Source organism: Mobula hypostoma, chromosome 4, assembly GCF_963921235.1.
Source record: "Mobula hypostoma chromosome 4, sMobHyp1.1, whole genome shotgun sequence".
Lineage (NCBI taxonomy): Eukaryota > Metazoa > Chordata > Chondrichthyes > Myliobatiformes > Myliobatidae > Mobula > Mobula hypostoma.
This window is the reverse complement of record NC_086100.1, coordinates 12,873,984-12,895,181: the sequence shown is the minus strand read 5'-3', so window position 1 is coordinate 12,895,181 and position 21,198 is coordinate 12,873,984. Positions and strand designations below refer to the sequence as shown.

General features: G+C 43.6%; 1 protein-coding gene across 1 annotated transcript in view; it reads right to left on the bottom strand.

Annotated features, from left to right (window-relative positions):
- Positions 1 to 21,198, bottom strand: part of dhx36 (DEAH (Asp-Glu-Ala-His) box polypeptide 36) — a 125,870-nt gene that overhangs the window by 79,372 nt on the left and 25,300 nt on the right. The window contains exons 5-8 of the mRNA XM_063045313.1: positions 17,603 to 17,773; positions 15,549 to 15,628; positions 3,411 to 3,485; positions 2,184 to 2,350 (exon numbers count right to left, since the gene is read on the bottom strand). Of these exons, the coding sequence (XP_062901383.1) occupies positions 2,184 to 2,350; positions 3,411 to 3,485; positions 15,549 to 15,628; positions 17,603 to 17,773 (493 nt within the window). The remainder of the gene's footprint in view (positions 1 to 2,183; positions 2,351 to 3,410; positions 3,486 to 15,548; positions 15,629 to 17,602; positions 17,774 to 21,198) is intronic.

Genomic DNA, 21,198 nt, shown 5'->3' with positions numbered 1-21,198 from the left:
ATGGACTCACTTTCAAAGACTCTTCATCTCATGTTCTTGATATTTATAACTTATTTATTATTATTCCCAATTTCTTTTTGTATTTGCACAATTGGTTACCTTTGAATGCCTAAGTTGGTGCAGTCTTTCATTGATTCTGTTATGACTATTATTCTATATTATATATTTATTGAGTGTGGGCACGTGGCCAAGTGGTTAAAGCATTGGACTAGCGACCTGAAGGTCGTGAGTTCAAGCCCCAGCTGAGGCAGCGTGTTGTGTCCTTGAGCAAGGCACTTAACCACATAGTACTCTGCGACAACACTGGTGCCAAGCTGTATCGGCCCTTGCCCTTCCCTTGGACAACATGGGTGTTGTGGAGAAGGGAGACTTGCAGCATGGGCAAATGCTGGTCTCCCATACAACCTTGCCCAGGCCTGCGCCCTGGAGAGTGAAGACTTCCCAGGCGCAGATCCATGGTCTCGCAAGACTAACGGACGCCTTAAAAAAATATATTTATTGAGTATGCCCGCAAAGAAATGAATGGTGACATAAGTACTTTGATAATAAATTAACTTTGAACTTTATGTAACTATGCTCCAATCATAACATTTTCTTATAAAAAATTTGCATTTTTTTGTAACAGAAATGTGATTTCTTCTTGTTTGATATGCTTATTTTGGATGGATTGCAATCCAGAAAAGAGTGAAGGTCAAACCTTGAAGGCAAAGTACAAGACAAGAAAATCTGCAGATGCTGCAAATTGGAGCAACACACACAAAATACTGGAGGAACTCTGCAGGTCAGGCAGCATCTTTGGAGAAAAGTATAGTTGATGTTTCAGGCTGAAACCCTTCGGCAGGACCCGAAGTGCAAGGTTAATGCCAGGATTCATAGTATTCTGGAAGAACAGAGGGATCTTCAAGTCCAACTCCACAGACCCTTCAAAATTGCCATACATTGTTCGGGTGGTTACAAATGTGTAGGGTGTGTATTCATTCAATAATTGGGATTGAGACCAAGAGCCCCAAGGCTATGCTGCAGCTCTATAAAGCTCATTTAGAAACAGAGTATTGTGTTCAGTTCCGGTCGCCTCATTATAGGAAGGATGTGGAAGTTTTACAGAGGGCGCAGAGGAGATTTACCAGGATGCTGGCTTCACTGGAGAACATATCATGTGAGGAAAGGTTAAGCTAGGGCTTTCACCTTTGGAGAAAAGGAGGATGAGAGGTGACTTGATAGAGGTGTACAAGATGTTAAGAGGCATAGATAGATGAACAGCCAAAGTCTTTTCCCAAGGTGGTAATGACTAATGCGAGAAGACATACTTTAAGACAGAGGTTCTCAACCTGGGGTTCACGGACCCCTCAGTTAATGACTGGAGCCCACGGCATAAATACAACTGGGAAGCCCTGCTTTAAGATGATTGGAGGAACGTATAGGGGGTATGAATGTCAAAGGCAATTTTTTTTTTGTTTTTTTTTAAATAAACAGAGTGGCAAGTGCATGGAGTACACTGCCAGGGGTGGTAGTAGAGGTAGATCATTAGGGATATTTAAAAGGCACTTAGACAGGCACATGCTTGAAAGAAAAATGCAAAGCAATTTGGGAGCGAAGGCATAGATTGATTTTAGATAAGGTTAAAAAGTCAGCACAACATTACAGACTGCAGAGCCTGTACTGTGTTGTACTATGTTCGGTGTACAATAGCGACTACAAGTCACATTCCAGTGCTGCTCTATGTTCTATGTTCAGTGTGAATAGACAACTACAAGTCATATCCCAGTACCATTCTATGTTCGGTGTGCAATATACGACTACAAGTCATATCCCAGTATGTTCTATGTTTGGTGTGAATAGATGACTACAAGTCGTATCACAGTACTACTCTATGTTCTATGTTCGGTGTGCAATAGACTACTGCAAGTCATATCCCAGTACTGCTCAATGTCCTATGTTTGGTGTGCAATAGACTACTGCAAGTCATATCCCAGTACTGTTCTATGTTCTACATCATATCCCAGTACTGTTCTATGTTCTATGCTCGGTGTGCAATAGACAACTACAAGTCATATTCCAGTACTGCTGCATGTCCTATGCTCGGTGTGCAATAGATTGCTACGTCACACTCTCAATAGCAGTGCTAATAGTGGATAACAATCGATTACTCTGAGATCCCAGTAGAAATTTTCTATACCACTCACCAAAATAGTCTGAAAACTGTTCAGCATTGAGAGTTGCACTCATCAATATCACTTTCAAATCCGATCTGAAAGCCAAAACGTCCTTCACGATGGTCATCAGCACATCGGACTGCAAGCTCCTCTCGTGAACTTCATCCAAAACAAGGTGGCTGATGGTAGACAAAAGTCTGCAAAGAGGTTTTTAAACCTGTTAACAAGACCAGGTCAGGAGCAGCATCTGACTAAGTACAGCAACACCCGTTCATAGAAAAGCCTACACAAAGTAATGGATATAGCTTTGTGCATCATGGTAAAGCCCTCGCCACCTTTGAGCGCACTTACACAGAGCACTCTTGCAGGAAAGTAGCATCCGTCAAGGACCCCTACAATCCACGCCATGCTTTCTTCTCACTGGGGCCATCCAAAAGGAGGTGCAAGAGCCTCAGGGCTCAGGTTCAGAAGCAGTTATTACCCCTAAAACATTAGACTCCTGAACCAGAGGGGATAACATCACATAGCTTCACTTGTCCATCATGGAGCTGTTCCCACAACCTACTGTACGGCCTCACTTTCAACGACTCTTCATCCCATGTTCTTGCTATCTATTACTTATTTATTTTTCCCCCCTTCTTTTTATATTTGACAGTTTGTTATCTTTTATACACTGGTTGTTTGCTTCTCCTTCTTGGGGACAAGTCATTGCTTCTGTTGTGTTTCTTGTAATTACTGTGAATGCCCGCAAGGAAAAGAATCCCAGGGTTGTATATGGTGACACATGTTCTTTGATAATAAATTTATTTTCAACTTTGAACTTGGGAACTTGACAAATCAAGACCATTTAGAAAAAAAGATTAGCTTCATTTGTCACACACACATCAACGCATACAGTGAAATGCTGGCAGTCCGCAAGTGTCGCCACACTTCCAACATCAACATAATACGCCCACAACTTACTAATCCTAACCTGTACGCCTTCTGAACGTGGGAGGAAACCAAAGTGCTGGGAGGAAACCCATGCATTCACTGGAAGAACATACAAACTTCTTAAAGACAGCAGCAGAATCGCACACCGATTTTAAAGCTAGCGGTGCAAAGCACTGCATTAATCACTACTCTACCATCACGCTGCACTATCATGCTGCCCTTTTACAACTTTAAATACATTACTAATGACTTTATGCTCTTGCAATTGGATCAAGTTTAATATAGATTAAAGTGCAATAACATACTAATTAAATGCATACTTACGAATCTGACTGAAGCCACTGGAGAATAATTCCTGTAGTGCAGTACAAAATGGAACCTTGTTTGCGTGGAAAGCGACTGTGAAGCAAGGGAAGTGTGAACGTTAAAAAAGCAAAACGCTACCTTTCAGCCAGCTATTTATAATTCATGTAGCTCAGAAATGGACATCCAATAACACCATCAGCAATTATATATCCCTTCAACATTTTCCATTCAGTTCTCAAACCAACCTGCATGACCTTAATAGCAATGCTTGTCAGAATAGCAATGCTGACTATTTGCACTAAGACTGTCTTGGCTTGCTTGTTTTTTCCCTGGATAATTTATGTTGATGTTTACCTTGTGAATGGTGCATCTCTCATGCCATGTGCCTGTGATGCTGTTATAGTGCACAAGAATAAACTTGACTTTAACATTCTTTTTTTAAAAATTAGGTATGCTAATATATACACACAGTAATCTAGTGCCTTTAAAACAGAACAGTACAGGCCCTTCAGCCCATTATGTTGAGTTTTAACCTACTCCACAATCAATCTAACCATTCCCTCCTCCCCCATAGCCCTCCATTTCCTTTCATCTGTGGGCCTATCAAAGAGTCTCTTAAATATCCCTATAATGGATCTGCCTCTACCAGCAGTTATGTCAGAACATACCACACATTCATTCATTATATGCTGTTTCGTATCACATCGTGGGCGATCATGGCCTTTCCATGATCATGATTGTTCTTGGCAATTTTTTTTTCTACAGAAGTGGTTTGCCATCGCCTTCTTCTGGGCAGTGTCTTTATAAGGGTAAACCCAGCCATTATCAACACTCTTCACAGAATGTCTGCCTGGCATAACCGGGACTTGTGATATGTACCAGCTGCTCATATGACCGTTCACCGCCTGCTTCTAATGTTTCACGAGATCCTGATCGGGGGGAGGGGGGAGCTAAGCAGGGGCTACACCTTGCCGAAAAGATGACCTGCATGCTAGTGCAGGAAAGGAGCATGTTACACCTCCTTTGGTAGAGATGCATCTCCATTTCACCATCCTACACACCTATTACTCTGCATTTAAAATTCTGACATTCCCTCTGTTCTTTCCTTCGATCATCTAAAAATTATGCCCCCTTGGTATTAGCCGTTTCCACTCTGGGAAAGGTTTCAGGCTGTCCACTCTATATATGCTTATCATCTTGTATAGCTCTTTGAAGCACCTCTCATTCTCCTCCTTAAAAGGAGTACTCTTTAAAAGGACATTTCCCAGAGCACTTCAGAGGCTACAAGATGACAAAGAGCAGGTTCAGGAACAGTTGTTACCTCTCAACTATCTGGCTCCCGAAGTGGCAAACTTCAGTCACCCCAACATTGAAATGATTCCACAACCTATGGACTCACTTTCAATAACTTTATAACTCATGTTCTTAGTATTTATTTACTATTTATTATTATTAATTTGTATTTTCACAATTAATCTTCTTTTGCACATTGCCTGTTTGTCAGACTTTGTGTGTCGTTTTTCAATGATTCTATTAAATCTTTGTTCTACTGTGAATGCCCACAAGAAAATTAACCTCAAGGTAACATAAGGTGACATAAATGTACTTTGATAATAAATTTACTTCAAACTCTGTTGCCTGTGGTGCCTAGATTTGCCTTGTTTCATGATGTTCTGGTGAAGTGCATTGGGATGTACTTTGAAGTTTGAAGGCTTTCAAAAGAGAACACATTAGGCCAAGTCAGGCAATTGAAGCATTTTGCAACAAGGAGGAGACAAGAGAAACTGCAGATCTGAAAGTCGAGCGACACAAAAAAATGGTGCTAGAGCAATTCCACGGGTTGGGTAGCATCTGGGAGAGGAAAAGGATAACTAACGTTTCAAGTCAAGATCCTTCATTAGGACAGAAGGAAAGAAGGGAGATAGCCGGTATAAAAAGGTGGGAGAGGGGGAAATGAGAGCTGGTGGGTGATAAGTGGATCCAAGTGAGGAAGGAGAGAGAGTGAGAATGATTCAAGAAAGTAGGAAGTGACTGCTGGCAATTTCAACAGGCGTAATAATGAAATCTAAAATTAATGTCTGATGGAATCTGAGTTTTATAATGGTGGTGGCTGACATCAATCTGTCTCAAAGGACAACGGGTGATGATGATCATCACAAGCCTGGACAGAAGGTATGGAGATCCTGAGATATCCAGTCATCAAGATCCTCCTCACCCTCTCCAGTGTAGTCTAAAGGATGGCTTATGAAGCAATACATTTGGCACCAGTTTGGCTACAGGAGCTGCTGGAAAGATGCTCAATGACATCCAGCCATCTTAGGGGCTCCACTCCAGGTCTGTTGTCTGGGTGTACTCCCGCAGCCTTCGTCTCTCCTGAGCCTGGTCACAAAGCAGTGTGGCTATTTTACCATAGCTGGAGATCTGTTTCACAAGCACCAGGGTATGTCCACACACCGCTGGACCTGCTTGTTATGTGTGCAGGGGCCAGACCTCCTCTCCGTCCTCTGTAGTTTAGCCCAAGTTCAAAAGGAGTTCAATTTCCATGTGTTACCAGTGAGGAGGCATAAATGATTTACTTTTTAGCTGATCTGCACAACATTGTGCACCAAATGGCCTATTCCTGTGCTGTACTCTGTCTACTTAGAAAGAAGAAGAGGCAGAGATGATGGCGCTAAACGACGACTTCTTTGGCTACATATTCCGAAACAGATTTCTATCTTTGATCTCTTTTTTCCCTTTCAAGCTTCTTTTGAAGACCCTGATCTGGAGTCCTTCCTTCCTAGTGTGTCATACCAGACAGTCAGCCATTCTTGTCTGGGGCGTAGTGTAAGGATTGGTCTCCTTTCTGATTAACCAGGTCACGATACGAACGTTCCTGACTCGACCCTTGTTTTTTTACAAGGCCAAGTGGCTAGCTCGACGCTCAACCCGGCACAGTTGGAAAGAGTGCTCGGGGGTGGCCCAACTTGGATTCGAATTTGGGAGCCTTTGCTCCGAAGTCTGACGCTGATGCCACCAGGCCACGAGCCGATCTGGAGACAAACTCTGACTTAGGTTCTTTGCGGGAATGGAACCCACTCTCAGGGCCTCACGACTGGCCACTTTTCGATACGCCAAGGCCTTTAGGGGGCCGAATTTTCGTGGCTCTGGAGTTGTGCTGATTCAAGGAAGACTGATGCGCGCGGGAGAACACAGAAGATCAGAAGCAGCGAGGTTGCTGTTGGCTGTGTGCCCAGAGGCAGAGAGCTCGGAAAAAGCGACGCAACAGACTTTTAACACCATAAATCAGCAAGTGTTTTGTTATGTCTCCCCTCTCTCTGCGAAGACTAGGACACCTCTTTTTCCCTTATTAGGGAGAGAGGGAGAGCCTGTGGTATGTCGAATACTGGGTGAACGAGTAGTCTATGGGATACTGCAAATCTGTGTCTTTATTAAGACTTTGCTGCATGCTTGAGTGCTCGGTGGAGGGCGCCAGTGCTTTTTGCTGGCTGGAGAAGGGGGGGTCATTACCTTGCTGCTGCTTGTGTGTGGGAGACTTGGGTTCTAACACTTAACTGTCATTTATTCTTTGGGGCAGCCCTCTGTTTTCATAGATGTTTGTAAAGAAAAAGAATTTCAGGATGTATATATGTATAGAGAGGCGTTAGACAAGGGTGTGTTTTTTCCCTTGATTTATCTCATGTGAAACAATATTACAAAAAATAAGAGACATCTTGGGAATCAAAGTTGGCGGTGAAAACATCAATAATTTCAGATATGCAGATGATGCCGTGTTAATTGCAAGTACGAAGGAAGAACTACAAAACTTAATTGATATAATTGTTGAAGAAAGTGCAAAAATGGGTCTACCTATCAATTGCAAAACAACAGAATGTATGGTGATTTCCAAAAAGAAGGAGAATCCTATCTGCAGGCTGAGAGTAAACGGGGAAGACGTAAAACAAGTACAGAACTTTTGCTACTTAGGAAGCTGGGTGACATCAGATGGCAGGTGCAACTTGGACATTAAAAGAAGAATAGAGATGGCAAAAGACACATTTACGAGAATGAAGAGTATACTGACCAATACTAAACTAGGCATGACAACCCGCCTCAGAGTGCTGAAATGTTACATTTATCCAGTTATGTTATATGGCTCAGAATGTTGGACATATCTAATAACATGAGGAAACGAATTGAAGCAGCAGAGACGTGGTTTTTGAGGAGGAAGTAAAGAATATCATGGACGAAATGAATATCTAACATGGATGTCATGAACAGAGCAAACACAAAAAGAGAAATAATGTATGAGATCATGAAAAGGCAATGCAACTTCATTGGACATGTGGTTAGGAAAGAGGAGTTAGAATGCACGGTAATTATGGGAAAGATTGAAGGGAAGAAAGCAAGAGGAAGACAGAGACAAATGATGATGGAGACAGCAGCCGGAGAACTGGAAATGAATACCAATGAATTGAGCCACTTGACCCGAAACAGGGGTGTGTGGGCCATGGCAGTCAAAGATGAAACTGGGTATGGCACCTGATGATGATGATGATGATATTATATACATCTCTCTGACATTAAATGTACCTATTGAAACTATTGAAAGGAAATTTAAGGCATAGTTAACTGAAAGTCATAACTGCCTATCCCAAGGTAGAGAAAATATCTTGGAAAACCTAGGCTGGAAAAGCAATGAATGTCAATTGGACGGCATTGAATGATAAGTTTGAGGGATACAATGAGGTTTCATGTAGAACCTGAAGAGATAACATGGGTGACTGCAATTACACCAGAGAGACATTAAAGTTGACCCTATGATTTGAACCTCCAATAATGAAGACACAAGATTCTGCGAATGTTTGAATCTGGAGCAGAAAACTAACGACTGGAGGAACTATTTGATTATGCAGTATCTGTGGAGGGAAGCGGATAATCTGCATTTCGGACCAAGAGCCTACTTGGTGAAGGGTCTTCACTGAAAACATTGACTGCCCATTTCATTGCATAGGTGCTGCCCGACTGCTGGGCTTCTCCAGCCCATTCTCTTCTGGCCTACAGAAGATGGTGGGACGTAGACCAGAAGAGAGAAGAGAGAACATCCAGTATGAGTGAGCGCGCGCTTTGATTATGTTGGGTGCTTGATCAAAGCAGCAATCTGCTCCCTGCAGATCCACTCAATACCTCCTAAAAGAATCTGTATTTATATAGGGCTTTCAACAAATCTCCTCTAAGGCATTTTACAGTAATACTATCAAACAAAATTGCCAGAGCCACTACACTAAAAGAGGTTTTCAAAAGCAACTGAAAAATTGTTGAAGCCTTGAGATGGAAAAATCTGTTCTAAAATAAATCATGACTTTCCATCACATCTTTTGTAATATATAGTTTTGATTTATGCTTGCATATCTATATACCCTCAGTGGGCATTTTATTAGGTACCTCCTGCTCAAGATCTTCTGCTGCTGTAGCCCATCCACTTCAGGGTTTGACATGTTGTGCATTCGGAGACGCTCTTCTGCACATCACTGTTGTAACACATGGTTATTTGAGTTACTGTCGCCTTCCTGACAACATGAGCCAGTAATCTGGCCTCTTTCCTCTAACTCCTCCCATTAACAAGGCACTTTTGCCCACAGAGTTGCCACTCATTGTTTTTTTTTCCATTTTATGCACCATTCTCTGTTGCGTGTGAAAATCCCAGGAGATCAGCAGTTTCCCAGATACTCAAACCACTCCATTTGGCACTGACAATCATTCCAGTGTCAAAGTCACTTACGTGGGTGATTGATAAGTTCATGGCCCAAGCTAGGAGGCAATCTTAGAAAACCTAGCACATTTATTTTTCAACATAGTCCCCTCCTACATTTACACAGTCCAGCGGTCGTGGAGCATACGGATCTTGGACCTCCAGAAATTGACCACAGCAGGGGTGATTGATAAGTTCGTGGCCTAAGGTGGAAGGAGATGAGTTATACAGCTCTCATTACATGCACGTGCAGTTCAACGCTTTGAGTGAGTATGCAGAAAGTTTGAGGTTGATAACTCATCAGGGGTGATTAATAAGTTCGTGGCCTAAGGTAGAAGGAGATGAATTATTAACTTCAAACTTTCTGCATAACCACTCAAAGAGCTGAACTGCACGTGCATGTAACAACAGCTGTATAACTCATCTCCTTCCACCCTCGACCACGAACTTATCAATCACCCCTGCTGTGGGCACTTTCTGGAGGTCCAAGATCCGTATGCTCCACGACCGCTAGACTAAGTGTGTAAATGTAGGAGGGGACTATGTTGAAAAATAAATGTACTAGATTTTCTAAAATTGACTCCGCCTACCCTAGGCCATGAACTTATCAATCACCCCTTGTACATGTTTGACCACGTCTATATGCATTGAGTTGCTGTCACATGTCTGGCTGACTAGATATTCGCATTAACAAGCAGGCAAACAGGTGTACCTAATAAGGTGGCCAGAGAAGAAAAGTGCCCAAGGCTTAGCGATCAGTAAACCAAATAAACTGTATGTACTGAGGAGGAGCACAACAAATATAACAATTTCACCAATTAGTTGAAAGCACTGCAATTTAAAATAAACTGTTCGATGAAGAACACAATTAGTGTGCAGAAGAAGAATTTTTACCTGTAATTTATATAATTGTATTGAGAAGGTGTTAGCAGCAGCTTGGCAGAAGACAGGGAACCAAATATAGCTTTATAAGAAGGTCTCACCACTGCACAGGATGCAAAACAATGAAAGGCAAGTATGTGCTGCTCACTAAAAGCACATGAACAGCATCTTCGAGTAGTCGTGTTTAAGATAAGGTTTATTCCAAATAGTTTTATTTGTCACATGTACATCAAAACATATAGTGAAATGCACTGTTTTAGCTTCAATGACCAACTCAATCCAAAGATATGTTGGAAGTAGCCTGCACGTGTCACCACACTTCAAGCGCCAACACAGCATGCCCATAACTTACCAACCTAACCTGTATGTCTTTGGAATGTGGGAGGAAACCAGAGCACCCAGAGCAAACCCACATAGTCGTGGGGAAAATGTACAGTCAGCGGTGGGAATTGAACCCTGATCTTACAGTTAGCGCAGCAAGCGTTGCACTCTATGGTAATTTAAAGTATATATGTAAAGAGCAAAAGAGTGAGCTAACGGTGTTTCAAATACATTTTTGTTCTGATTCCTGTACATTCTCCCTGTGACAGTGTGGCTTTTGGAACAATAATCTATCACATAACAACAATTTTTATCTGACAATTCTGACAGCTCATTGTGTTCTATGCTTCCTACTTTACAACACTTCAAGGTTACGAGTGCCTTGGGACCTCTTTAAATCATGAAAAGTGCAATGTAAATGTTCGGTGAGCCCACCTCAATGTGGAACACAGCTAGAACTGGGAAAAAGTTTTCGGCGGGAAGAGTTCTAAGTTTCTAGAAAGTTTTTCTTTTTTGTTGGTGCATAGCTAGTGCACTGATAATGAACTTTAAAGTAAATAGAAAGTTCCTTGTGTGATATGTGGAAACTTTGGGAGACCTCCAGTCTCCCTGATAAATACATCCACATCAAGTGCACCGAGCTTCAGCTCTTTAGAGAACGTGTTAAGGAAGTGGAGCTGCAGTTGAATGACCTCCAGCTGACACAGGAAAATAAGGAGGAGATAGATAGGAGCTACAGGAGGCAGGTACCTGGGTAATGCCAGGAGAGGGAAAGGGAAAAAGCAGCTAGCACAGAGTACCTTTGCGGCTGTTCTCTTCAATAATAAGTATTTCGCTTTGGATAGTGCTGTGGGGAACGAACTACTGGGGGAAGCCGCATTGTTGATCTCTGTAGTTCATGAGGGAAGGAGGGAGAAGAGGAGCACAGTAGTGATAGGAGATTCCATACTTGGAGGAGCAGACAGCAGATTCTGTGGATGTGAAAAAGACACTTGGGTGGTATGTTGCCTCCCATGCCAGGGTCAGGGATGTCTTGGGTTTGGTCCACAGCATTCTAAAAGGGGGAGGGCGAACAGCTAGAGGTCGTGGTATAGTCCATATTAGTACCATTGACATAGGTAGGAAAAGGGAGGAGGTCCTGAAGGGAGAGTTGGGTAGAAAGCTGAAAAGCAAGACATTCAGGGTAATAATCTCTGGACAGCTGCTTGTGCCATGTATCAGTGAGGGTAAGAATAGAATGATTTGGCAAATGAATGCATGGTTGAGGAATTAGTGAAGGGGACAGGGTTTCAGATTTCTGGATCATTGGGATCTCTTCTGGGAAAGGTATAAACTGCACAAAAAGGACTGGATATACCTGAACCCAAGGGAGACCAATATCCTTATGGACAGGTTTGCTGTTTGGGAGGCTTTAAATTAATTTTGCAGTGGGATGGGAACTAGAGTGATGGGGTTGAGGATGGGGAAGTTGGTATACAGCTAGATGCAGTGTATAGAGAGACTCTGAGGAAGGACAGGGTAAAATTGCAGTCAGGAGAATGAGTTAACAGTGTAAGCAATGGCCAAAATTGAAAAAGGTGATTAATTCAGGACCAAAGGTGTTATAATTGAATGCACGCAGTATACGGAATAAGGTAGATGATCTTGTAGCAGAGAGACTGGCAGGTATGATGTTGCGGGCATCATTGAGTCGTAGCTGAAAGAAGATTATAGTCCGGAGCTTAACATCCAAGGATACACTTTGTATCGAAAGGACAGGCAGTAGGCAGAGGAAGATGAGTGGCTCTGTGAGTAGGAAGGTAAAGAATTCAGAAGCTTTTAAAAATCAACAGGTAACTTTAAAAAAAGCCATAAAGAGTAAAGAAGAAAAAAGAAGGTAAGTTAGCCAATAATATAAAAGTGGATGAGGGATTGGAGCTGGGGGTAAGGATTCAGATTTCTGGATCATTGGGACCTCTTTTGAGGCAGGTGTGACCTGTACAAAAAAGACGGGCTGTACTTGAATCTGAAGGGAACCAATATCCTGGCACAGAGGTTTGCTAAGACTATTGGGGAGAGTTTAAATGAGAATCGATGAGGGGTGGGAACCAAACTGAAGAGACGGAGGAAGGGGTGGTTGGCTCACAAATACAGAAAGCTTGCTGGCAGTGTGAGAGGGAGGATAGGCAGGTGATAGAGGAAGGATGCGCTCAGACTGATGGTTTGAGATGTGTCTATTTTAATGCAAGCAGTATCATGAACAAAGGGGACGAACTTAGAGCCTGGATCAGTACTTGGAGAAATGATGTGGTCATTACAGAGATTTGCATGGCTCAGGGGCAGGAATGGCTACTTAGAGTGCCAGGCTTTAGATGTTTTAGAAAGGACAGGGAGGGAGGCAAAAGAAGTGGGGCATGGCACTGCTGATCAGAGATAGTGTCACGGTTGCAGAAAAGGAGGAAAACATGGAGGGATTGTCTACAGAGTCTCTGTGGGTAGAAGTTAGAAATAGGAAGGGGTCAATAACTCTAAGGTGTTTTTTATAGACCACCCAATAGTAACGGGGACATCGAGGAGCAGATAGGATGACAGATTCTAGAACAGCGCAATAATAACAGGGTTGTCATGACGGGAGACTTGAATTTCTCCAATATTGATTGGTATCTCCCCAGAGCAAGGGATTTAGATGGGGTGGAGTTTGTTAGGTGCGTTCAGGGAGGTTTCCTGACACAATATGTAGATAAGCCTATAAGAGGAGAGGCTGTACTTCATCTGGTATTGGGAAATGAACCTGGTCAGGTGTCAGGTCTCTCAGCGGGAAAGCATTTTGGAGATAGTGATTACAATTCTATCTCCTTTACCATGGCATTGGAGAGGGATAGGTGCAGACATATTAGGAAAGCGTTTTAATTGGAGTAAGGGGAACTATGAAGCTATCAGGAAGGAACTTGGAAGCATAAATTGGGAGTAGATGTTCTCAGGGAAATGTGGCAAATGTTCAGAGGATATTTGCGTGGCGTTCTGCAAAGGCATGTTCCAAGAAGTCAGGGAAAGGATGGTAGGGTACGAGAACCATGGTGTACAATGGTTGTAGAAAATCTAGTCAAGAAGAAAAGTTTATGAAAAGTTCAAAAAACTAGATAATGATGAAGATCTAGAAAATTATAAGGCAGCAGGAAGAAGTTTAGTAAATTAGGAGAGCCAGAAGGGGCCATGAGAAGGCCTTGGCGAGCGGGATTAAGGAAAACCCCAATGCATTCAACAAGTATGTGAAGAGCAAGAGGATAAGACATGAGAGAATAGGACAGATCGAGTGTGACAGTGGAAAAGTGTGTATGGAACTGGAGGAGATAGCAGAGGTACTGAATGAACATTTTGCTTCAGACTGTGGTGATTGTAGGGATGACTTGCAGCAGCCTGAAAAGCTTAAGCATATAGGCATCAAGAGGATGTGCTGGAGCTTTTGGAAAGCATCAAGTTGGATAAGTCACTGGGATCGGATGAGATATACCTCAGGCTACTGTGGGAGGCAAGGGAGGAGATTGCTGAGCCTCTGGCAATGATCTTTGCATCATCAATGGGGACGGGAGAGGTTCCAGAGGATTGGAGGGTTGCAGATGTTGTTCCCTTATTCAAAAAAGTAAGTAGATATACCCCAGGAAATTATAGACCAGTGAGTCTTACTTCAGTGGTTGGTAAGTTGGTGAAGAAGATCCTGAGAGGCAGGATTTATGAACATTTGGAGGCATAATATGATTAGGAATAGACAGCATGGCTTTATCAAAAGCAGGTTGTGCCTTACGAGCCTGTTGAATTTTTTTTGAGGATGTGACTAAACACATTGACGAAGGTAGAGCAGTAGATGTAGTGTATAAGGATTTTAGCAAGGCATTTGATAAGGTACCCTATGCAAGGCTTATTGAGAAAGTAAGGAGGCATGGGATCCAAGGGGACCTTGCTTTGTGGACCCACAATTGGCTTGCTCACAGAAAGCATAGAGCGGTTGTAGACAGGTCATGTACTGCACGGAGATATGGAGATCAGTGACCAGTGGTGTGCCTCAGGGATCTGGTCTGGCACCCCTTCTCTTCATGATTTTTTTAAATGACCCGGATGAGGAAGTGGAGGGATGGGTTAGTAAATTTGCTGATGACACAAAGGTTGGGGGTGTTGTGGATAGCGTGGAGGGCTGTCAGAAGTTACAGCGGAACGTCGATAGGATACTGGGCTGAGAAGTGACAGATGAAGCTAAACCCAGATAAGTGTGAGGTGGTTCATTTTGGTAGGTCAAATATAATGGCAGAATATAATATTAATGGCAAGACTCCTGGCAATGTGGAGGATCAGAGGGATCTTGGGGTCTGAGTCCACAGGACACTCAAAGCTACTGCGGAGGTTGACTCTGTGGTTAAGAAGGCATACGTTGTATTGGCCTTCATCAACCGTGGGATTGAGTGCAAGAGCTGAGAGGTAATGTTACAGCTATATTGGGCCCTGGTCAGACCCCACTTAGAGCACTGTGCTCATTTCTGGTCACCTCACTACAGAAAGGATGTGGAAATTATAGAAAGGTGCAGAGCAGATTTACAGGGATGTTACCTGTATTGGGAAGCATGCCTTATAAGAAGAGGTTGCATGAACTCGGCCTTTTCTCGTTGGAGTGACGGAGGATGAGAGGTAACCTGATAGAAGTGTACAAGATGATGAGAGGAATTGATCGTGTGGATAGTCAGAGGCTTTTTCCCAGGGATGAAATGGCTAGCACAAGAGGGCATAGTTTTAATGTGCTTAGAAGTAGGTACAGAGGAAATGTCAGGGGTAAGTTTTTTTTACACAGAGAGTGGTGAGTGCATGGAATGACCTGCCAGCGATGGTGGTGGAGACGGACACGATAGGGTCTTTTAAGAGACTCCTGGATAGTACATAGAGCTTAGAAAAATAGAGGGCTATAGGTATCTCAAGGTAATTTCTAAGTACATGTTCAGCACAGCATTGTGGGCTGAAGGGCCTGTATTGTGCTGTTGGTTTTCTATGTTTCTAAGAGGTATTTTCAGATACATAAAGAATAAAAAAGAGATGAGAGTGGATATCTGACTGCTGGAAAATGACACTGTACTAGTAGGAATTGGGCGGACAAAGAAATTGCAGACTAACTGAATATTATTAAGTAGATGTACAGGTGTATCTAATGAAGTGGCCAGTGAGTGTATGCCAGGGATAATAAATGTGATTCCAATACTGACCTTTGTAACCGGATCTGGTAGCCAGTGCTGTTTCCTTCACCACAAACTTCAGCTCTTTCTGCTGCCACTCTCTCAGCGATCTGAAGGTGCAGAAATGGTCAACATTAAACGTAGGCCATTCAGCCCCTCAGATCTGTTCCAGCCCTCAACTGGATTATGGCCAATCTGTACCTCAACTGGTTACCCACCTTGTGTCAAAATCCTTTGACACTCAAAAATTCACTCGGTTGCAATTAACCCCCCCCAAGGTCTATTGCTCATCAGGAGACAATCCTATGAAAATAAGCACTTCTTGATATTCCTTCTAAATAGCTCTAATGTCCTTTTCTTCTTAATTCCCCCCTCCCCAATAATCATCTCAATAACCTGTCTATGATGATTCTCAGTCATCCAGGTCATTGCATATCAAGCAGTAGTTAATCAAGGCAACGTGGCTTGCTGTTTCTAGACAACACAGCAAGTCCAGTTGCCTTGACTTACTACTGCTTGATAGATCTCAATAATCTGAAATACAAGACTACACAGGATTTACTTGGAATACTGCGTTCAGTTCGGGATGTGGATGCTTCAGCAAGAGTGCAGAGCAGATTTATCATGATGCTGCCCATATTAGAGGTCATGTTTATTTTTTCATTGAGTGTGGTAGCAGGCCCTTCCAGCCTGAGTCTATGCCGTCCAACCAGACCCATGTGACCAATTAACCTACTCACTCAAAGATCAAGAGGGCAAAGTGGGCGGGGGGGGAGAAAAGGGAATACAGAAGCTGGGGGAGTGGAGACAGAAGGGAGTAGTAACCAGAATTTATGGTTAGTCATCCAGGATACACCCTTTTTCTCATTAAAAACCATAAGGAAGGTAGTAGGGAGTCTGAAGACCTACAGTCAGTGATTCAGAAACAGTTTCTCCCGTCTCCATCAGATTTCTGTATGGTCCATGAACGCATGAACACTCATTATTGCTTTTCTTGCACTACCATTATAAATTTGTCTTTGCACTGCACTGTGACTGCAAAACATATTTCACATCATCTAAGACAGTGATAATAAATCTGATTCAACCAGGTGAGGTGTTCTTGTCAGCTCCAATGTGTGTACACCCAACTTGCTCAACAATCCCTCATTAGGAACTGCTTCACTGCAGAAATTCACCATGAAATATTTCTGAGGCGTCCCCAGTGGAAAGCATTAGTCACTGCCCATTACATCACTGGCGTTTAGGGAAGCAATGAAGGTCCTCCATCTCTGGTGACGTTCAGGGCTTCCTTCGTCACATCAGTAGCCTCCTCGGTTTTCACTCCTGTCAGTCACGCAAGTTCTGGGTGGAGATTCAGGAATACCACCACACTCAGGTGTAGAAAGATTCTTCATTGCTGTTTCCAAAACAATTTTGTTTCACCAGTCAGGGTTGTTAGCCCTGAGCTGAACCCCTAAACCTAGAGGACTGGCGGACCACTCTTAGCCTGGCCTCTACTTATTCGGCATGGATGACCCAACCAAGAGTCAAAGCATAAAGCCCTGACTCCAGCCAACACAGCTCTCCAGGTCATTGAGATATGCCAGCTTCCAAACCCAACGACAAGATTGTGGTCCTCTTGGAGAATGAAAAGCATGTACAAGGCATTATAACATATATAGGGGTAATGATTTTTTAAAAATTATTCATGAACAGCACTCTTTTCTTCAGGTAGTTTCTATACTCTTCCTCTCTCCCCTCATTCATAAACACAAGAGATTGTGGATGCTGGAAATCCAGAGTAACACATACAATACGCTGGAGGAACTCAGCAGGTCGGGCAGCATCAATGGTAGTCAATAAAGCCGATGGTTCAGGCAACATCCCCTCATCAGGACCTTTTATGAGCTCTGATGAAGGCAATCGACCCGAAACGTTGACTGTGTATTTATTCCTTCACACAAATGCTGTCTGAACTGCTGAATTCCTCCAGCATTTTGTATGTGTTTCTTTCCCCTCACACTGAACTTACTTGGTTTGTCTCACAATATTTTGCCCGGTGGCATAACAACTAGAAACACCAGTGGAGTGAGCGGACTTACAGATATGGCACTGATCCGACGAGGCTGGGTGCACACAATTCTGCACAGCGAGCCCATTCCCCTCTCGATGTAGTCGTCCAGAATGAACTGGGTCACCTGCGTGGTTTTGCCACAACCCGTCTCTCCACTTATGACAACCACCTGATTCGTGTTGATCAAGTCTACCACCTCCTGCAATTTAGATTTTTTAGGAACATGGTCAGGAACAGATGACAGTGACACATCAATGCTCTCGATTTTTTAAATACAACTGAAGGAGTTGCAGAGGCTGAGGGGAGATCTAATAGAGGTTTATAAGATTATGAGAGGCATGGATACAGTTGACAGTCAGTATCTTTCTCCCAAAGTTAAAATGTCTAATACCAGAGAGGATGCATGTAAAGGGAGACGAGGTAATTTCAAAGGAGAAGTGAGGTGCAAGTTTTTTTTAAATATAAACACAAAGTGCTGGAATGTGTTGCCTGGGATGGAGAAAGAGGCAGAACACACTAGGGACCTTTAAGAGACATTTAGATAGGCATATGAATGTGAAGAAAATGGAAGGATATGGATATTATGTAGGAAGATAAGGTTAGTTTAGTTGGTCATTTGATTACTAATTTAATTGGTTCAGCACAACATTGTGGGCCGAAGGGCATGTTCTGTACTTTATGTTCTATGATTAGTGTGTGTCACTGCAACCCTGAACACATTTAAATCTTCTCTTTGACAGGAGTTTAGTAGGACACTCCAACCGCTTTTGGCTGAGATGTCAAACAACGGTCAGACTGTATATGAGAAGCAACCACAACGGAGTGATCTGCAGTCACCTCCATGTCGTACCGGGAAACTTAGGTAGATTTCATTCCCAGACACAAAAGGTTCTGCTGTTGGCCATGGCAGATTTCAAATGTGGAAGAAAATGCCAAACTTAAATGGGTCAAGGATGGCAAGTCTCATTTTGTGAGAATGTGCATGCAGTCTCTCCCCCCCCGCCCCAACCACCTTGTGGGCTCTGCTCTGAACTAATACTTACTGTGGGATAATCTAATCGGAACAACTGAATGTGGACACAAGGAGCTTCAGGTAATGACCTGCTACACTGGAGACCAATCTCTGACAAGTAGCTATTTATGATGTAAAGTGCCAGACTTACTGAAGAAACAGTCTGTAATTATGTTAGACTCGGTGTCTGGGTCACCTAGTTTGACTGCTTTGGACCAGTCAGAGTTGAAAGGAACAAGGCTGGGGGTTGGAAACCATTGAACAACAGGGGTTGTAGCCCTGAACAATAGCCAATAAAAAGGTGTTAAGGGTCAACCAGGTGATGTGTATCCAATGACACTGGAACACTACATTTGATTTGAAAAAAATGAATATAAAAGTGGACACTTCAATTGCTCTATCAGTGATAACTCCGGAGATCACCACTGTGAGGAAGAATCCCTACGCCAGGGGCTGGGAGAAGAATGCTGGCCAATGGAGATCTCCTATTTCGGTGTTATAACCTGGAAAAGTGGTCTGAGTGAGTATTGGTACAGAGGAAACAGTAGAATTCATGTGCTAGGTTGTTGACCCGGGATCAACATAGTTACGCCGTTGATCGTGCAGAGGCTATGAAGTGCAAGCTTTGATTAATTACAAGATGCACTTCAAGTTTCCTAACTTAGTTCCATTGATGAACGGTCAACACTGCAGATGCCGGAAATCACAAGGAACACATTCAAATTTCTACCGAAACAGGTAAGGCAACATCTGTGGAGGAATAAATAGTCGACATTTTGGGCTGAGAACCCCTCATCCTTTAAAAATATCGATGTAATGCTGAGGCTTTATAAGCTACTGGTGAGGCCTCACTTGGAGCACTGAGGGCAGTTTTGGGCCCCCTATCTAAGAAATGATGTGCTACCATTAGAAAGGGTTCAAAGGAGGTTCACAAAAGTGATTCTGGGACTGAAAGCAACACACAACATGCTGGAGGAACTCAGCAGGCCAGGCAACATCTAGGAAAAGAGTATAGTCCACATCTTGGGCTGAAACCCTTTGGTAGGACTGGAGGGAAAAAAGCTGAGGAGTAGATTTAAAAGAAGGGGGAGGAGAGAGAAAGGTGATAGTTGAAACCTGGAGGGGGAGGATGAAGTAAAGAGCTGCAAAGTAAATTGGTGAAAGAGACAGAAGGCCATGGAAGAAAGAAAAAGGGGGAAGAGCGCCAGAGGGAGGCGATGAGTGGGCAAGGAGATAAGGTGAGAGAGTGAAAAGGGGATGGGAAATGATGAAGGAGGTGGGGTGGGGGGCATTACCGGAAGCTCGAGAAATTAAATGTTCTGCTATCAGGTTGGAGGCTACCCAAATGAAATATAAGCTGCTGTTCCCCCAACCCAAGTGTGGCCCCATTAGCTGGCTCTCAGAATGGGAATGGGAAGTGGAATTAAAATGGGTGGCCACTGGGAGATCTCACTTTTCCTGGCGAACGGAGCATTGGTGTTCAGCGAAGTGGTCTCCCAATCTACGTCGGGTCACACCAATATACAGGAGGCTACATTGAGAGCACCGGACACAGTACATGACCCCAACAGACTCACAGGTGAAGTGTTGCCTCACCTGGAAGCACTGTTTGGAGCTCTGAATGGTAGTGACAGAGGAGGTGTAGAGGCAGGTGAAGCACTTGTTCTGCTTGCCAGGAGAGGGATCAGTGGGGAGGGACAAATGGTGAGGAGAAGATGGAGTCTCTGAGGACCCAAGAGCTAGCATTGGGACCTGGCAGACACGGGACTGCGGAGTGTTCACGGGGGAAGGGGAGACAAGGGGAGTCCCAACGGCAGCTCACGAAGACCCAGCCTTAAGGTCAAGGCTGGAGTCAGAGTTCGAGGTTGCGCAATCGGCACTTTGGAGGTGCCCCAGTTCGCTGGAACCCACGTCGATAGCGGTGGAGACTGGGTTTAGAATCTGCGCTGGACTATTAGAGCTGTTGTGGTCAGTGGCAGGGGTTACCGTCTGGAGGCATTCTGGCCTTCCGGCGTTGGAGTCAGCAGGTTCTGTGGTCCGTAGACTGGCGACCTTCCATCCTTACTATACTGGGAATGAAAGGCTTGTCCTCTGAGGGCAAAGCCTAGATATAGTGGAAGTGGAAAGGATGTTTCCTATAATGGAGGAGTCCAGGACCAGAGCGCACACCTCAGACTAGAGGAATATCCATCTAGATTAGAGATTAGGAGGCATTTCTTTTGCCAGAGGGCGGTGAAACTGTGGAATTCGTTGCCACAGGTGGCTGTGGAGGCCAAGTCATTGGGTGTTTTTAAAGCCAAGGTTGTTAGATTCTTGATCAGTCAGGCCATGAAAAGTTACAGGGAGAAGGCAGGAGAATAGGGTTGAGAGGAAAATGGATCAGCCATGACCAAATGGTGGAGGAGACTCAATGGGCCAAACGGCCTAATTCTGCTCCTACATCTTATGGTCTATCAGAAAAACAGGAGTTGTCAAATTCTTGAAAGTGAGTCCATAGGTTGTGTTCAATGATCGGTTCAGTGTTGTGGTGAGTGAAGATGCCCACGCTGTTTCAGGAGCCTGATGATCAAAAGGTAATAACTGTTCCTGAACCTGGTGGTATAGCTGATATT